The sequence below is a fragment of the Emys orbicularis genome, chromosome 2, assembly GCF_028017835.1.
Source record: "Emys orbicularis isolate rEmyOrb1 chromosome 2, rEmyOrb1.hap1, whole genome shotgun sequence".
Classification (NCBI taxonomy): Eukaryota; Metazoa; Chordata; order Testudines; family Emydidae; genus Emys; species Emys orbicularis.
In genome coordinates, this window is record NC_088684.1 from 142,691,148 (window position 1) to 142,708,591 (window position 17,444).

Genomic DNA, 17,444 nt, shown 5'->3' on the forward strand with positions numbered 1-17,444 from the left:
GGGTAGGCAGCTGCCTGTGTTTTTGATTGCACCTATTTTCTGAATATCCATATTCCACTGAAATAATAAAAAAGCAGTGAATCTTGACGCGTTCATTTGAGAAACAAATCCACGCTAGTTCCATTAGGCAATAAATGCAGTAAAGGGTTAATGTTCCTGCCTCCCGTCTAATTGCTTTCTGTTTCTCCCAGGCGGAAGTTGTAGAGAGCAGTTGAAGTTTAAGGGTGTTTTTTTTTATTCCAGCCACTGAGACTAGGAGACAGTGCCCAATCCACACACTCAAGAGCGTGAGCTGAAAAGATGACAAAAGAATCAGAGGGGAAAGATCCCCTCCTCTATTACTACTGCATCAAATTTGCTCTCTCTGGCTATTCCACTCTGTTTTCGGTAGGTGTTTCAATCATTTCCAACTTTTATGTTGTTTATGGGAATTAACACACAGTACCTGCCTGGTGGTTTGTTTTACTTTCTGTTTCTTAGAGCATCACCCTCTGAAATATAAAATCTACTGGTTAATAATGCTGTCTGGAATTGGGCTGCATTGTAGGAGGTGCCCATTTGTGCTGCTAGAATTCTGTTTGTATTTAATACAGGATGATCTCCATTTTGCTGGATTTAATATTCTTTCTGCCTGATCTCCACCCACCCCACCCCCGCCCCTTTAAAAAGCCATGACCTGGCTCATATATCAGACACGCCTTTATTTTAAAAATACAAATCACATCAGGAATCTAACGTCTTAATGGTGCAAACGTTTACTTCACAATACTCCCAGCTAGATTGTTTGTACTCTACATTTGCCTCTGGCTCCATGCTTAAAGCCTTGTCTCTTTCAATGGAGATCAGGCAGGAATTGGATGTGAAATCTGCCAGCTGTGGTTACTAATATCCTCGAGTTCTTAGTGCTTGTGGTTTTGGCCAGACTTGTCCTTTTTAATTTTTTTTAAAAAATCTCCATTTAATCAGCACAATTTTGAAGATGTTAATTCTTAATGCAAACCAGGTCAGTGTGATACTAGCAGTGCAGACCTTGTTGTGAACCTATGTAAATGAGAGGAAGGGAAGATTCACATTAGTCTCTGCAAACAGTAACTACACACAGCAGAACAGCAAGTGGATAGATTATTTCTCTTGCTTTAGACTTTGTGCATTACAGCATTGCTTGTGAAACTTTATTATAATTAAATTATTCAGTGAGACTATTTATTATGAAGTTATTCCCTTTCTTTGATTAGTCATTCGTGAACCAATCCTATTGATTATTTGTAAACATTTGACAGTTTTGACTAATCATGTTCATCTTATGAATTATTTACTACAAGGCATCCAGCATTTTTAGTGTATCGTTGGTCACATGGTATTGTTTCAACTCCCTGATTTGCTGACTCAAACAGGAATACAAACAAATAATGACCCTTTGAGAATGAATTTTTGATGAATGAACTCAGACTAGCAGTGTTTGCCTGTAATACCCACCCTGTTAGTAGGTGTTAACCTTTTCCCAGCAGGATCAAGTGGGTTATAGTGTTTCACTGAGTGACTTGCGACTTCCCCTAGATGTAAGGGAGTGGGAATGGGAGAAAGGATCTCGGTCCTGAGGGAGCAGCCAAGCCTGTGGAGGGATTTGAGCCGAGTTTTGTTATCTTGTTGATTTCTTTGTTCAAGCCAAACCTCAGGAAGGGAGGGTAAGTTTGGACTGTACACAGTGTGTCTCTACATCAGCTCAGGAAAGAGAGGTTTCAGAGTAGCAGCCCGGTTAGTCTGTATCCGCAAAAAGAACAGGAGTACTTGTGGCACCTTAGAGACTAACAAATTTATTTGAGCATAAGCTTTCGTGAAGTGGACTGTAGCCCACGAAAGCTTATGCTCAAATAAATTTGTTAATCTCTAAGGTGCCACAAGTACTCCTGTTCTTTTTTCAGGAAAGAGAGACCTTCTAAGACCGGAATATGGAAGGGGATGTGTATGGTATGATGGTATGAAGCTCTTAATAAAGCCAGGTGCAACTTGCATTATTTGAGTTTCCTAACACATTTGAAACCCCAGCAAATACATCCAAACTCACAGACCCTGTAAGTCAATGTAGTCCAATGTTTGAGCAAGAGTAGGGTGTCTTTCGGGCTATGGGTGGCAACAGTATAATACTCTATAGATTCAAATAATTTGTCCCAAATCTTAGGCAATAGCTGATGGTTTCTCTGGAGTTCTCTTTTGGACTTTTGTGGCTTATTCAAGCCATAACTTGGGGAACGGTTGAAGGGAAAACCCAAATATAAGTAGGTGGTTTGCAGAAATCTCTGACCAAAACTTCTGAGTTTAGTAAAGTGCCCAACAATGTGGGTTCACTTTCCATTAGTTTATAAAAGAATGGAACTTATGATCCAACTGGATGTAGGCACATAATCCACCTACCATCCCCAGGAGCCAATTCAGTTTCCTGAAGTGACTGTGTGTGGTAAGTATCATCATGAAGACTTCCTGCCAAAGGAGTCCAGGCCTGGAGGAAGAATTCTGCCTTGACAACCCCTCTGTAGCCAGATTTTAACCTAAGTGAACCTCAAGGATATTAGCTTTGTGCTGATTTCCCCTGTCCCACCAAATAACTTGGCTCAGGTTCATGAAAAGGTTTTGTAAACTTTGGTGAAACTCCTGTTGAGCCAGGACTAAGCTTAGGGTGTAACTGCAAACTGAAAACCAGGTGGGTTTTGCCTGGTTTGGAGTTTCTTCATAAAAGTGTTGAACAGTTCTAGTTGTGAGACAGGGATATATTTTTCTTCCAATCAAACTCAATCAATGTTGCATTTGACACTCTGCAAATGTAACTGACTAATAGGTCGTGCTAAGCACAATATAAAAGCCAAATAATACTGAGCTATCCATGCGAAGTCAGGCTAGAGCATCTTTGCAAAGACCGACAAAGAGGAAAGCGAGCTGCTGTGCATGCATGTGAGAAAAACACCTGTCCACAAGAAATAAACAGAGAACAGATTATTTCACACAGCCTTAGGGCACGTCTTCACTACCCACTGTATCGGCGGGTAGCAATCGATCTATTGGGGATCGACTTATCGCGTCTAGTGAAGACGCGATAAAATCGATCCCTGATCGCTCTGCCATCGACTCCGGAAATCCACTGCGGCAAGAGGCGGCAGCGGAGTCGACGGCGGCGCGGCAGTGGTCGACTTGCCGCCGTCCTCACAGCCAGGTAAGTCGACCTAAAATACGCAACTTCAGCTACGGTATTCACGTAGCTGAAGTTGCGTATCTTAGGTCGACCCCCCGCTGTAGTGTAGACCTAGCCTAAGACAGTGCTATAAAAAGGAAATAACTGTCAATGATTCCTAACTGGGGCTGTCTTCAAACTGGTGACTTAGTGACCATTACCAATTTCTAAACTCCCCAAGGGATAGTTTTTAAACTGCTCTGCCTCAGAAAAGTCATTGGCCCATCAAAACCATAGAAACTGGGAAACCTACTTGACCTTTTCAGCCAAGTGACTTACATAGTTCTCATTTGCAAATCTGTCATTTTACAAATCCTGTGGCACTCAGAGCCATTCGGAGGGTGGGAAAGTCATGCTAATTATACTCTAGGAGTGGGCCATCCCTGGATACTTAGCTGGGTTTTAAATGCACTTGGTAGAATTATTATTGGAACCTTTTGTGCTTAAATTGAACAAGGTCTCCAACTACCCAGTTTCAACCCTGCTTCCAACTGCCTTGGTAAAGAAAACTTCAATGGAAAACATGAAGTTTCATCACCGTTCTAAATCAGAAAGTTTATACTCTACTAACATTAAACCATTCTAAATCAGAAAGTCACCAGCCCTGTAACGTATGTTCAGCACCAAGCACAATAGGGCTCTAATTCTGATTGGGGCTTCTGGGTGCTTTTGTATTACAAAGAATAATCCATTTTGACTGAGATATTCAAAGCCATCCAAGGCATTTGGAGGGGTATAGCTCATTAAAATTAATGTAGCTCTAATTTTCACTGTTCAGTTTGAGTAAATGAACTGTGCGCTGACTATTCAGTTCCAGCTGTGATTGCAAGTGCTTTACTTATGGTAGTCGCTTGGGTTTTCTTTCCACTCCCCTCTCTGCACTAGGTACTGATGAGACACACAGCCTGTGGGTAGGAAGTCTGAGGCAGCACCACCGCAGGCTACCTTTCAGCACATGCCTGTAATGAGGGCAATTATTTCTAGGTGAGCATATCAGTAAGAAGTGCAAGATTAGTTTAAGTTCTTGACTTTCTTCCCTCTGGACAGCTACTTTAAAAACAGATTTGAGTTCGAGTTGAAAACTGACTGCCAATTCTAAGGGAACCAGGGACCTTCTGTCCACACTAGCCTTCTCTGCCTCCCATTAGGGTGACCAGATGTCCCAATTTTATAGGGACAGTCCCGATTTTTGGGTCTTTTTCTTATATAGGCTCCTATTACCCCCTACGCCTTGTCCCCATTTTTCACACTTGCTGTCTGGTCACCCTACCTCCCATATTTAAGGTGACATTAGATATGTGCTTTAATCCAGTGTCAGGCTGGATGGTCATGGTGATCCTTTCCAGCCTTGGAATCTATGAACAGCCCTTTCATCCCCTTTCTTTATGGGCGCTGGGAAGAAGAGGACAAAGCAGGCAATCCTGAAAACACTACTAACACTTGCACCTCTGCATCAAGACAATGATTATAATGAAATCTCAGTATTTAGGGCTTCAGATGGTCACCTGTAGGGATCAAGGATGATTCTCCTCCCCCCCCCCCGATACACTATTGGCCAGATGTATTGGGGAGGGGGTTCACCTGCCTCTGAAGCATCAGAGATTGGCCACAGCTAGAGATGGGACAGCAGGTGGGGTGGACCAGTGCTCCAACGTGGTACAGATCATAGAACTGGAAGGGACCTCGAGAGGTCATCTAGTCCAGTCCCCTGCACTTGTGGCAGGACTAAGTATTATCTAGACCATCCCTGACAGGTGTTTGTCCAACCTGCTCTTAAAAATCCCCAATGATGGAGATTCCACAACCTCCCTAGGCAATTTATTCCAATGCTTAACCACCCTGACAGTTAGGAAGTTTTTCCTAATGTCCAACCTAAACCTCCCTTGCTACAATTTAAGCCCATTGCTTCTTGTCCTATCCTCAGAGGTTAAGAAAAACAGTTTTTCTTCCTCCTCTCTGTAACAACCTTTTACATACTTGAAAACTGTTATCATGTCCCCTCTCAGTTTTCTCTTTTCCAGACTAAACAAACCCAATTTTTTCAATCTTCCCTCATAGGTCATGTTTTCTAGACCTTTAATCATTTTTGTTGCTCTTCTCTGGACTCTCTCCAATTTGTCCACAACCTTCCTGAAATGTGGTGCCCAGAACTGGACACAATACTCCAGTTGAGGCGTAATCAGAGCGGAGTAGAGCGGAAGAATTACTTCTCATGTCTTGCTTACAACACTCCTGCTAATATATCCCAGAATGATGTTTGCTTTTTTTTGCAACAGCATTACACTGTTGACTCATATTTAGCTTGTGGTCTACTATGACCCCCAGATCCCTTTCCACAGTACTCCTTCCTTGGCAGTCATTTCCATTTTGTATGTGTGCAACTGATTGTTCCTTCCAAAGTGGAGTACTTTGCATTTGTCCTTATTGAATTTCATCCTATTTCATCCTATTTACTTCAGACCATTTTTCCAGTTTGTCCAGATCACCTTAAATTTTAATCCTATCTTCCAAAGCACTTGGAACCCCTCCCACCTTGGTATCATCCGCAAACTTTATAAGTGTACTCTCTATGCCATTATCTAAATCATCAATGAAGATATTGAACAGAACCGGACGCAGAACTGATCCCTGCGGGACCCAACTCGTTATGCCCTTCCAGCATGACTGTGAACCACTGATAACTACTCTCTGGGAACAGTTTTCCAACCAGTTTTGCACCCACCTTATAGTAGCTCCATCTAGGTTGTATTTCCTTAGTTGATTTATGAGAAGGTCATGCGGGACAGTATCAAAAGCTTTACTTAAAATCAAGATATATCACATCTACCACTCCCCATTCGCAAGGCTTGTTACTCTGTCAAAGAAGCTATCAGGTTGGTTTGACAGGATTTGTTTTTGACAAATCTATGCTGACTGTTACTTATTACCTTATTATCTTCTAGGTGTTTGCAAATAGATTGCTTAATTATTTGCTCCATTATCTTTCCGGGTACAGAAGTTAAGCTGACTGGTCTATAATAACCTGGGTTGTCCTTATTTCCCTTTTTATAGATGGGCACTATATTTGCCTTTTTCCAGTCTTCTGGAATCTCTCCCGTCTTCCATGACTTCTCAAAGATAATTGCTAATGGCTCAGATATCTCCTTAGTCAGCTTCTTCTTGAGTATTCTAGGATGCATTTCATCAGGCCCTGGTGACTTGAAGACATCTCATTTGCCCAAGTAATTTTTAACTTGTTCTTTCCCTATTTTAGCCTCTTCTGATCCTACCTCATTTTCACTGGCATTCGCTACATTAGACGTACATCACCACCAACCTTCTTGGTGAAAACCAAAACAAAGAAGTCATTAAGCACCTCTGCCATGTCCACATTTTCTGTTATTTCCCCCCTAACCTCCCACCTCATTGAGTAACGGGCCTGTCTTAGATCATCTCTGTCTTAGATGCCTGGCTGGTGTGTCTTGCTCACTGATTGCCAAATTTGGGATCAGGAAGGAATTTTTCCCAGGTCAGACTGGCAGGGTCCTTAGTAATTTTTCACCTTCCCTGCAACATGGGGCGTGGATCACCTGCTGGGCTTATTTGAACAATTCCCTGCCATTTCAGAAGCCTTGGATATTGGCAGCATCTCAGTCTCTCCTATTCTCTATGCTTGGCACAAAGTAATTTAGTCTGCTGAGGATTAAAATGTTTGTCTAACTAAAATCATTGAGCTTAATATAGGGATATCTGGATGGAACTTAGTGCCCTATGTTACACAGGAGGTCAGACTTGCTAGCTAGCGTGATATGTTAACCTAGTGCACGTTACTTTAATGTATTTGGTATTAATATTGTATATATTCTATCATATATGAACGTTTGGGTAGTTGTGGTAACTGAATTGTGTTACGCTTTCCCCAGAATGCTTACTCCTGTTCACGCATGCTAAGGTATATATCCCATAACGCTTTGCAAAGCTGAATTCAGCTCTTGGCATGGGCAAATACAAAACTGTCAGAGACAAGGTACATGAGTAGTTTGTCCTGGGACAGTTTGGGAGATGCTTTCACGACCCACTGGCACCGGAACTGTGATATCCCTGACAAAGATAAGGACGGCACAGAATGGTACCAGAAAAACAAGACAAAAAACTGATTGATGGGTTAAGTCTGAGACTGTTTTCTAACTTGTAAACAACCATGCTATATGTACAGCTAGTTTTGAATACTGTACACTCCTGATTATCCGAATACCTGGAGGGGACGACGACACAGATTTTATTTGGATAATCGGGAGCTTGGGTAATCAAAAGGACAGGAGCCATTCAGCAGCAGGGCGGCCTCCCCCACAACCGGGGGCTCTTCTTCCACCTCATAGTCTTGCCCAGGGGTCTCTACTCACTCCCGTGAGCAGGGCTGTGGAGGGCTCCCTGCCTCCCCCCTAGCAGGATCCCAGAACATCTGGATTTCAGTTAAACAGCCTCTTAGTCGGAGCCCCTTAGCTCAAGTCAGCTGGCATGGGCCAGCCATGGCTTTTTTAGTTGCAGTGTAGACATACCCCAAGAAGGCAGGTCTATTAGGAGCAGAGCACTGTGATAGCTGCAGGAAAGTTGGTGTTCCTGTTCAGGTGGTCCTGAAACTGGTTCAGAAAATCTGGGTCAGGTCACTTTAAACTGGGCTTTCGCTATGATGCTTACCAGTTTAAAGACTTCTCCAGTGTAAACCGACCTTAAGGCAAATGGGGTGACATGATGTAAAGGGAACTTGGTGCTGGGTATCAGGAAATATTTCATCTGGAATAGTCTAGGGAAAGGATTGAGGCAGGACTGGAAAATAACACTAGACTGTCGATGTAGGCTCACCCTACATCATAATTAGATAGGATCTGTTTAGTCTTTCCCAATCTCTATCTTATGTGAGGTTATCCATGATACTTATTCACTTGGAACATACCAATCTGATGCCAGGTTCCACTCTTCAGACTGCCTATATGCAGAAGCTTTTATGGAGGGTTAAAGAGTTAACAAATCTGACTACCTTAGGATTTGTCAATGTATTTCCACCTCCCACATTCGTGGCTGAATAGCTATAAATACTTTCCCCATTCTACTACATTACAATAGCAGTTAGGTTTCCTTTCAGCTGTATTATTGCATCTGAGGTGTAGCAGAAGGGGATTTCAGTGAGGGCCTGTAAAACAGTGCTATTCTCATCTGTCTCTCTAGCTCAAGAAGTGCCTTAAATGTAATGGGAAACTTTTCCGTGATCTTTTACTTAGCAGAGAGTGGAGTGAGAGCTCTTTGAAGTTAGATGAAGTGCAGAATGGTGGAAGTTTATGCTTAGACTGTTGAAGGTGGGAGCTTATCAAGGGATTTTGAGGAACCGAATAGCCTAGTAATCAGGGTTACAAAGTGAGGACCCCTGGATTCTTTCCGTTTCTGGTTCTGCAGCTGGCTTATGCTGTAGCCATAGGTAACTGAGGTTCAGATTCATGTCCTTATTTGTAAAAGGAAGACAGTACTTCCCTACTTCCCATGATGGTTGCGAGTCTTTATTCTTAAAGCTCTTTGAGATCTTCAGATTAAGTATGTGCTAGAAGGATGAAGGATTGTCGTTTTTGTTCTGCCAAGGAGATTCAATTGTTCTGAAGTTTCCATATTCAAATCCAACTGAAGTCACTCAGGATACACAGGATATGAATTAGAGCAGATTTCGGACGTATAGATTTCCCCCTTTTTTTTTTAAGGGATAATAGCCAAAGCCGTGTGTTTTTCAGAGGTTTGTGCAAACAGTCTCCTTGGTTTTGAGCTGAGAAAATTCATACCACTTCTATTTCATCTGGTTCTTCTGTCTGGCCATTGTTTCTTGAAGTGATATTCCATAAATTGACTCCAATTTATATACCATAAATTGACTCCAACTTGCTTGAAACTTGCAAGCCTTATGATAAGCCTGGGCCAACTTTAAAAAATCATAAACACTCCTAGAGCTGCAGAATTTGGTTTTCTAGGGTGGCAGAGAATCAGCCTGTAAATGTCTGCTAAGAGGCTTCTCTCAAACCCAAACACCCCCCAAAAATTCTGTTCCTCCATTTCCTGCAAGGGTAGGTGTTCCTTGTATGCACTCTTCTTAAAAAAAAAGTGCTCTCCAACATTAACAATTTACAGCTCGATGTAGGTGGGAAGACAGAATAGTTCGATTTGTGGTAATTTTTGCTGCTCTGATGACTTTTTACTTGTAATTCCATGAAAGAAAAATGGTAAACTTTTGAGCGAACACATGATCTTCTTCCTCTAAACCCATGACAGCTCTACGGATGCTTTCAGGCCCAGCTGAATAGTGCAATAAATGTCCTAGGGGCAGGGCCGGCTCTGGCTTTTTTGCCGCCCCAGGCAAAAAAGCCTCCGGCCGCCCCCCCCCCCCCCCGCGGGGGGGGGGGGGCGGAGCCCGGGGGGGGGGGCGGCGAGCCCCGGCGGGGGCTCCGCTCTCCCCCCGGCGGCCGGGGGGAGGGCGCCGGAGGGGAGGGCGGCCGGAGCCCTGGGAGGAGGGCGGCGAGCCCCGGCGGGGGCTCGGCTCTCCCCCCCCGGCGGCCAGAGCGCCGGGGGCAGGGCGGCGAGAGGGCGGCGAGCCCCGGTGGGGGCTCGGCTCTCCCCCCCGGCGGCCAGAGCGCCGGGGGCAGGGCGGCGAGCCCCGGCGGGGGCTCGGCTCTCCCCCCGGCGGCCAGAGCGACGGGGGCAGGGCGGCGAGAGGGCGGCGAGCCCCGGTGGGGGCTCGGCTCTCCCCCCCGGCGGCCAGAGCGCCGGGGGCAGGGCGGCGAGCCCCGGCGGGGGCTCGGCTCTCCCCCCGGCGGCCAGAGCGACGGGGGCAGGGCGGCGAGAGGGCGGCAAGCCCCGGCTGGGGCTCGGCTCTCCCCCCGGCGGCCAGAGCGCAGGGCGGTGCGGGGGGGGAGGGCGGCCAGAGCGCCGGGGGGAGGGCGGCGAGCCCGGCTGTGGCCCCCCTCTCCCCGGCGGCCCGAGCGCCGCGCCGCCCCCCTCCAGGTGCCGCCCCAAGCACCAGCTTGGTTGCCTGGTGCCTGGAGCCGGCCCTGCCTAGGGGAATCATAGAATATCAGGGTTGGAAGGGACCTCAGGAGATCATCTAGTCCAACCCCCTGCTCAAAGCAGGACCAACCCCAACTAAATCATCCCAGCCAGGGCTTTGTCAATCTGGTCCTTAAAAACCTCTAAGGAAGGAGATTCCACCACTTCCCTAGGGAACCCATTCCAGTGCTTCACCACCCTCCTACTGAAAAAGTTTTTCCTAATATCCAACCTAAACCTCCCCCACTGCAACTTGAGACCATTTCTCCTTGTTCTGTCATTTGGTACCACTGAGAACAGCCGAGCTCCATCCTCTTTGGAACCCCCTTTCAGGTAGTTGAAAGCAGCTATCAAATCCCCCCTCATTCTTCTCTTCTGTAGACTAAATAATCCCAGTTCCCTCAGCCTCTGAGCCTCATAAGTCATGTGCTCCAGCCCCCTAATCATTTTTGTTGCCCTCCGCTGGACGCTTTCCAATTTTTCCACATCCTTCTTGTAGTGTGGGGCCCAAAACTGGACACAGTACTTCAGATGAGGCCTCACCAATGCCGAATAGAGGGGAATGATCACATCCCTTGATCTGCTGGCAATGCTCCTACTTATGCAGCCCAAAATGCCGTTAGCCTTCTTGGCAACAAAGGCACACTGTTGACTTATATCCAGCATCTCCATTGTAACCCCTAGGGCCTTTTCTGCAGATCTGCTGCCTAGCCACTCAGTCCCTAGTCTATAGCAGTGCATGGGATTCTTCCGTCCTAAGTGTAGGACTCTGCACTTGTCCTTGTTGAACCTCATCAGATTTCTTTTGGCCCAATCCTCTAATTTGTCTAGGTCCCTCTGTATCCTCTCTCTACCCTCCAGCATATCTACCACTCCTCCCAGTTTAGTGTCATCTGCAAACTTGCTGAGGGTGCAATCCACGCCATCCTCCAGATCATTAATGAAGATATTGAACAAAACCGGCCCCAGGACTGACCCTTGGGGCACTCCGCTTGATACCGGCTGCCAACTAGACATGGAGCTATTGATCACTACCCGTTGAGCCCGATGATCTATCCAGCTTTCTATCCACCTTACAGTCCATTCATCCAGCCCATACTTCTTTAATGTGCTGTTAAGAATACTGTGGGAGACGGTATCAAAAGCTTTGCTAAAGTCATCCACTGCTTTCCCCTCATCCACAGAGCCAGTTATCTCGTCATAGAAGGCAGTTAGGTTAGTCAGGCATGACTTGCCCTTGGTGAATCCACGTTGACTGTTCCTGATCACTTTCCTCTCCTCTAAGTGCTTCAGAATTGATTCCTTGAGGACCTGCTCCATGAAATGTATTTCCCAAGGAAAGGGTTGTGAAAAGGCTAGAGCTAAACTTGTTCAGTATGTGAATGGGAGCATGTTAGTTCACAGTTACCCTGCAATGCGTGTTGTCAATTAGGCATAGTTGCCCTGGCAAGTTCTGTTGGACAGTATGTGCTTAAGCTTTATCAAAGCCCTTCTGATTGAGCCTAAACCATCTGATCTGTGCACCAATGAAAAAGGCCAGCTCTGGTGAACGTAGCTGTGATTCTGCTTTCCTTTGCATTGCATCTTGTAAATAGTGAATTTGTTGCACAAGACACTGGTATCAGGAATGCTGTGTACAGTTTTCATGTTCAAGAATGACGACTTCCATCTGGAATAGGTGCAGGGAAAGGCTACTAGGATATCAGGGAAGTGGAAAGCCGAAGAAACTACAGCTTTGTTTAACCTAGCAAAGCAAAGGTTGGGAGAGAGAATGATTGCTCTCTATTAATACGTCAGGGAGGGAGAAGAGCTACGTGAGCTAAAGGACAATGTTGGCACAAGAACAAAGGGTTATAAACTGATTGTGAATAAATGTAGGCTGGAAATTAGAAGACGGTTTCTAACCATCAGAGAAGAGAGACTTTGGAACAGCCTCCCAATCAGAGGAGTGGGGGCAAACAACCACTAGTGTTAAAATGGAGCTTGGTGGATTATATGATGGGGTGGTTGCCTGTGACAGCAGCAGGCTGCACTCAGTGACCCAGGAAGCCCCTTCCAATTCTATGTCTCCAAATGTAAGAAGTCCTGCTTGTCTGCTACGGAACAGGGCAGTGAGGGGATATTAAAATGACAGGACTTGGAGCAAGAGAGACACTGCTCTCTGCCCCGTTTGTGGTAATTTTATATTACCTGCTTAGTTTTCCTTTACCTAAAATAAAAATCCAAACTTAGTGTTATGATCTCCTCTGAGTGTGAGGGAAAAACCATAATAGCTGTCATCTGTAACTCATATTCTAAGTCAGATGCCAGGAGCTCATTTTCTATCTCTGTGTCGTTGCTGTTCTTGAATTTTCAAGGGAGTGTGGCTTAGCTGAGAGATGGCTTATCCCCTCCTGTTCTTAGTTGCTCCCACTTCTGAGCTCTCAGATACTCGTGGTCATCTGACGGGGTCATTGCTGAATGACACAATGACTCAGTACCATGATTAATGTACTTTGTCAATGTTTTACTGGACTCATTTCTCTTTTCCCTGCAATTTTTTTTAAGTGACCATTTCCCAGTGGATTATGTTCCTATGGACCTCTGATAAAAACATTTTTAATTGGCATGTTTATTTCCAATGGGATGCACCAGTTAGGAAGATTCAATTGTACTGGGTTTCAGCAAACTGGAGATGTGTCAAGATTATTGGGTTTTAGTTTTGCAACATTAAAAAATAGGGTGGTTTGGATCTGGGGGGAAATAAGAATTCTCTATCAATCCCTGATCGTAGCCCTCTTTTAGAATGGAAAATTAACTAAATTCTGAAAAGTTTGCTTAACTTCCACACATGTCCTGCCAGACTCCAGATGCACACATTCCAGATATACGCTACAGACAACATCCCATTCTATTTTTGTTGTACCGGGGCATTTCTGTTTCTAGAAGGGCAGAAATTCTAGTTGGCAGAAGCTGGCTTTACGGTATTTCTAACTCAGCTAGAAGCACGAGCTACCAAAAACCTTGGTTGACAAGTAATAAATCTGAACCCTAGGTCTAGAAAGTCCAAAATTTTAGGCAGAGGGATTGAAATCCAGATTTGAATTTTGCAGCTTGGGCCCCAGTAGGAACTTCCTCTTGTGAGATTTTTATCCAAATTTTACAGATTAATGAGAGTCTTAGAGTTCAGATAAGTATCCAAACTTGTGGGGTCTTATCCAACCCCAGTTCCCACTCTTTGAGGTTCACCCACCATAAGTAACAGCAACATGGAACAGAAGCTGAGACCAGAGGGATGTATCCACATCATCTCCCTCACCCCAGTCAGAAATTATTCAGGAAGTCAGTGCACATATACGAACCCCTCTCCTGATATGGACTTGGCTTCTCAGAATAATCTGATTTTAATATGAAGAGCTATGTGGCCATGAAGCTGTTGTCGTCATGACCCACTGATGTTTCTGAAAGCGATGAATTACTGGCTTTTCATTCGCATCTCATTTACTCATCTGATTACAGCAGTTTGTCCCTGAACTGAGCTGCTTCTCTTCCTCAAAGATGTTTTGAATGATGCCCTAGCTTGTGCTCCTCTGCTCTTATTTATGGACTAGCTTTCTCCCATTATGCATTTCCTTTCCATGAGTTTTGTCACTAAGCTGTAGGGATCACGCAGAGCTTCCAGTTCTTGCTTTGCAAGGGTTTTGACCTCTGGGACGTGGACAGGGCCGCCCAGAGGGGGGGGGGGGCAAGTGGGGCAATTTGCCCCAGGCCCCGCAGGGGCCCCCACGAGAGTTTTTCAGGGCCCCTGGAGCGGGGTCCTTCACTCGCTCCGGGGGCCCCAGAAAACTCTCGCGGGTCCCGGGCCCCCAGAGCTTCTTCCGCTCCGGGTCTTTGGCAGCAGTTCGGCAGCAGGGGGTCCTTCCACTCCGGGACCCGCCGCCGAAGTGCCCTGAAGACCCGCGGCGGGGGATCCTTCCGCCCCGGGACCCGCCGCCAAGTGCCGGGTCTTCGGCGGCAATTCGGCGGCGGGGGCCCCCTGCCACCGAAGACCCCAGGCCCCCTGAATCCTCTGGGCGGCCCTGGTCATGGACCCCAGGGCCTTGAGCTTTACGTTAATCATGTCCCACAGAAGGGAGGCTCTGCCTTTGTCACACAATGTAGCATGGGCTGTCTTTGTGTTTGGAACATGCTTTGCACATACCAGGTGCTACCATAAGTAAGTGATCTTAGTCCTGAGTGATTATGCATCATCAGAAGCCCTGCTGATCAAGGCTTACTTGGTAGGAGAATAAATTTCCATTTTCAAATTACATTTTTCTCTTAAGTTCACAGGGTGAGGATTGCCCCATATGCAAGTCTAGGACTTTCTCCTGTAGACAATTATGCATGGTTGCCTTCCTGAGAGGAAATAGCCCCATGACACCAATATCTAGCCTAAGTGACAGGTTAAAGAACAGCATCTCTCAAAGGCAGTGGGGTTTAGAGAGCTGGATCCCCAGTGAACTTAGCCTGAGAGCTAATTGCTGCTTCATAAGAATAAGTCGGAGAGAAGTGCTATTGTGAAGTGTTAATGAGCAGATAAAAGGAAAGTATTAAAGATTCTTGAAAGTTTGAAATTGCCAGCTCCATCAGGAAACAGAGGGTGCATACAAAAATAAAAGGCCATGAAATCTCATGCCCTGGGGTGTAAATGGAGAACTGCATGGGAAGGGGTAGGTAGGAATTTCCTTTCCAGTCCAAGGAAAGCATTGCAAAACTGACTGCATGCATAATAGTTTCTACAGGAGGGAGGAAGGCAATTTCTTCCTCTGAAGCATCACATTTTGAGTGCAAATAAGAGGCTCACTTTTGAAAATCTGTCCCTGCATCCAAAGTCTGTGTCAGGGGGAGTGTGAATTAGCCTCTGGAGCTTGCTGCCTTGAGATTGATGCAAAGAGCTTACAAAGAGTCAAAAAGAGGATGGATTTTTCTATGAAAAATAAGACCATCACTCACAATTGCACTAGCTAGAATACAGATTATAAAGGCTATCAGCCTTCATGCTTTTGCACAAAAACCTTATTGCTTGTTGCTTGAGATTAGGAAAAAAAACTTCTCTATAGGTTAGTTATTACCTGATTATTTGGGGAATTTACACTTTCTCTGAAGCATTTGATGCTGGCAGACATCCAAGACAAGTTACTAGAATAGATGGTCCACTGATCTGATCTGTTGTGGAGGTTTTTTTGTTCTATATATTTTCTCATGAGCAGTTTCACAATGTAGTTCCCTACATCATCACTGTGACAGTCATTTCTACCCTTTTCACATGCTCACAAAAAAGGGGAAATAATCCATTTTGCTTTTACTGAGCATTGGATATGAACAAAACTGTTGTTTTTCCAAACAATTGTATGGAGAAATTTACGGACAAGGTATCATAAGGATATAATTTACTTCCCCACAGTCCTCCCAAATAACAAGTTTAGAGAGCAGTGGAAAAAGTTTCAGGAGACATGCGGCTCATTGTAACCTAGAGAAAAGTGTTCTTTAGACCAGTGGTTCTCAAAGCTGGTCCGCCGCTTGTTCAGGGAAAGCCCCTGGTGGGCCGGGCTGGTTTGTTTACCTGCTGCGTCCACAGGTTTGGCCGATCGCGGCTCCCACTGGCTGTGGTTCGCCACTCCAGGCCAATAGGGGCGGCAGGAAGCGGCGCGGGCTGAGGGATGTGCTGGCCACCACTTCCCACCACCCCCATTGGCCTGGAGCGGCGAACCGCGGCCAGTGGGAGCCGCGATTGGCCGAACCTGTGGACGTGGCAAGTAAACAAACTGGCTTTCCCTGAACAAGCAGCATACCGGCTTTGAGAACCACTGCTTTAGACTGTCAGTGTTTATAAAATCCAGAGTTTAATTTATCATGGCTCATGCAACATCAAGCTGTGTTAGCACTTTCTGTCACAGCAGATTCTAGTGTGATGTGCAAAAACATGTCACAACATGGTGCAACCTGTCAGAACTTCTAGACTTTGCTACTTTCCACCTCCAAGATCTAATTGCAATTCTGAAATGCTAAAATGCTAACAAGCAATTTAAGTCTTGTTTAGTGAATTTCTTGCCTTTGGGACTGTGGGTCCCAATGACTTGTATTGACATGAAAAACCCAGCAATTCAAACTGGATATCCTGATCTGAAATGAACAGAGTAGATGGGAAATAAAGCAGATACACACGAGTCTCTTTGAAAGGGAATTAAGGCCCAATCTTGCAAGGTATTGAGTGCCCTTGTCCTGGCTTGATGTCAGACATGCTCTAGGGCCTGATCTAAAGACCTTGGAAGTCAATGGGAGTCTTTCCATCGAATTCGGTGGGCTTCGGAGCAGGCCCATAGTAAATCTAATCGTATGTTATGAGGAATTGAGGGTGCTTGTTGCCTTGCAAGGTAAAGGGTCTGTCTACACTGCAATCAGATGTGTGACTGCAGTACGTGTAGACCTACCCAAGCTAGCTTTGATCTAGTTAACTCAAATAATGGCAATAAACCAATGACAGCACAGGCAGTTTGCTTGGGACCCTGGGTATGCACTTGGGTGGTTAGCCTGTGTTGTCACAGCTTCACTGCTATTGTTGTTCAAGAGAGCTATATCAAAGCTAGCTCATGTGTGTCTACACATGCTGCAGTCCCACCTCCTGGTTGCAGTGTAACATCCCAAAGACATTTAAGATGGGAGAGGGGTGACAGACATTGATAGAGTGGAGGGTGAAGCCTTTAAATCTGTGGGGCTGTTACTGCACAGGTAATGGCAGTGCACATTGTTCTTGCATCATCTCTTGCAAATGTTCCTCTAGTCTGACATGATGAAGGCTGTCCCCCTTTTTCCCCCCCCTCCTTTGCAGAGTTTCTGTTGCTATCTCTTGACTGAACCTTGTGAATGTTGATCATTGAATTGTATGGCTATTGCCATGTAGTAACTGGGTACTTACCATCTCATTACAGGGTAAATGCAGGCTTGCCTGTGTTCCCTCAGATGCAGCGCAGGGCCCACAGTAATTACAGGCTGCTGAAGATTGTTGCATTTGTATTATATTAAGGAGATCGCTAGGAAATTACTATGTAATTACAGAGGATTTACCAGCAAACTCTATTATCTGTGTAGCCAAGTAATTAAAAGTGGGTGGCAGAGAATATGTGTGCCACTGTGAATCAAA

At 45.4% G+C, this 17,444-nt stretch overlaps 1 protein-coding gene across 1 annotated transcript in view; it reads left to right on the top strand.

Annotated features, from left to right (window-relative positions):
• The first annotated feature begins 300 nt into the window (after positions 1–300).
• The window catches only part of LOC135874779 (tetraspanin-15-like), a 198,079-nt gene continuing 180,935 nt past the window's right edge, over positions 301–17,444 (top strand). The window contains exon 1 of the mRNA XM_065399708.1: positions 301–387. Coding sequence (XP_065255780.1) covers positions 301–387 — 87 coding nt within the window. The remainder of the gene's footprint in view (positions 388–17,444) is intronic.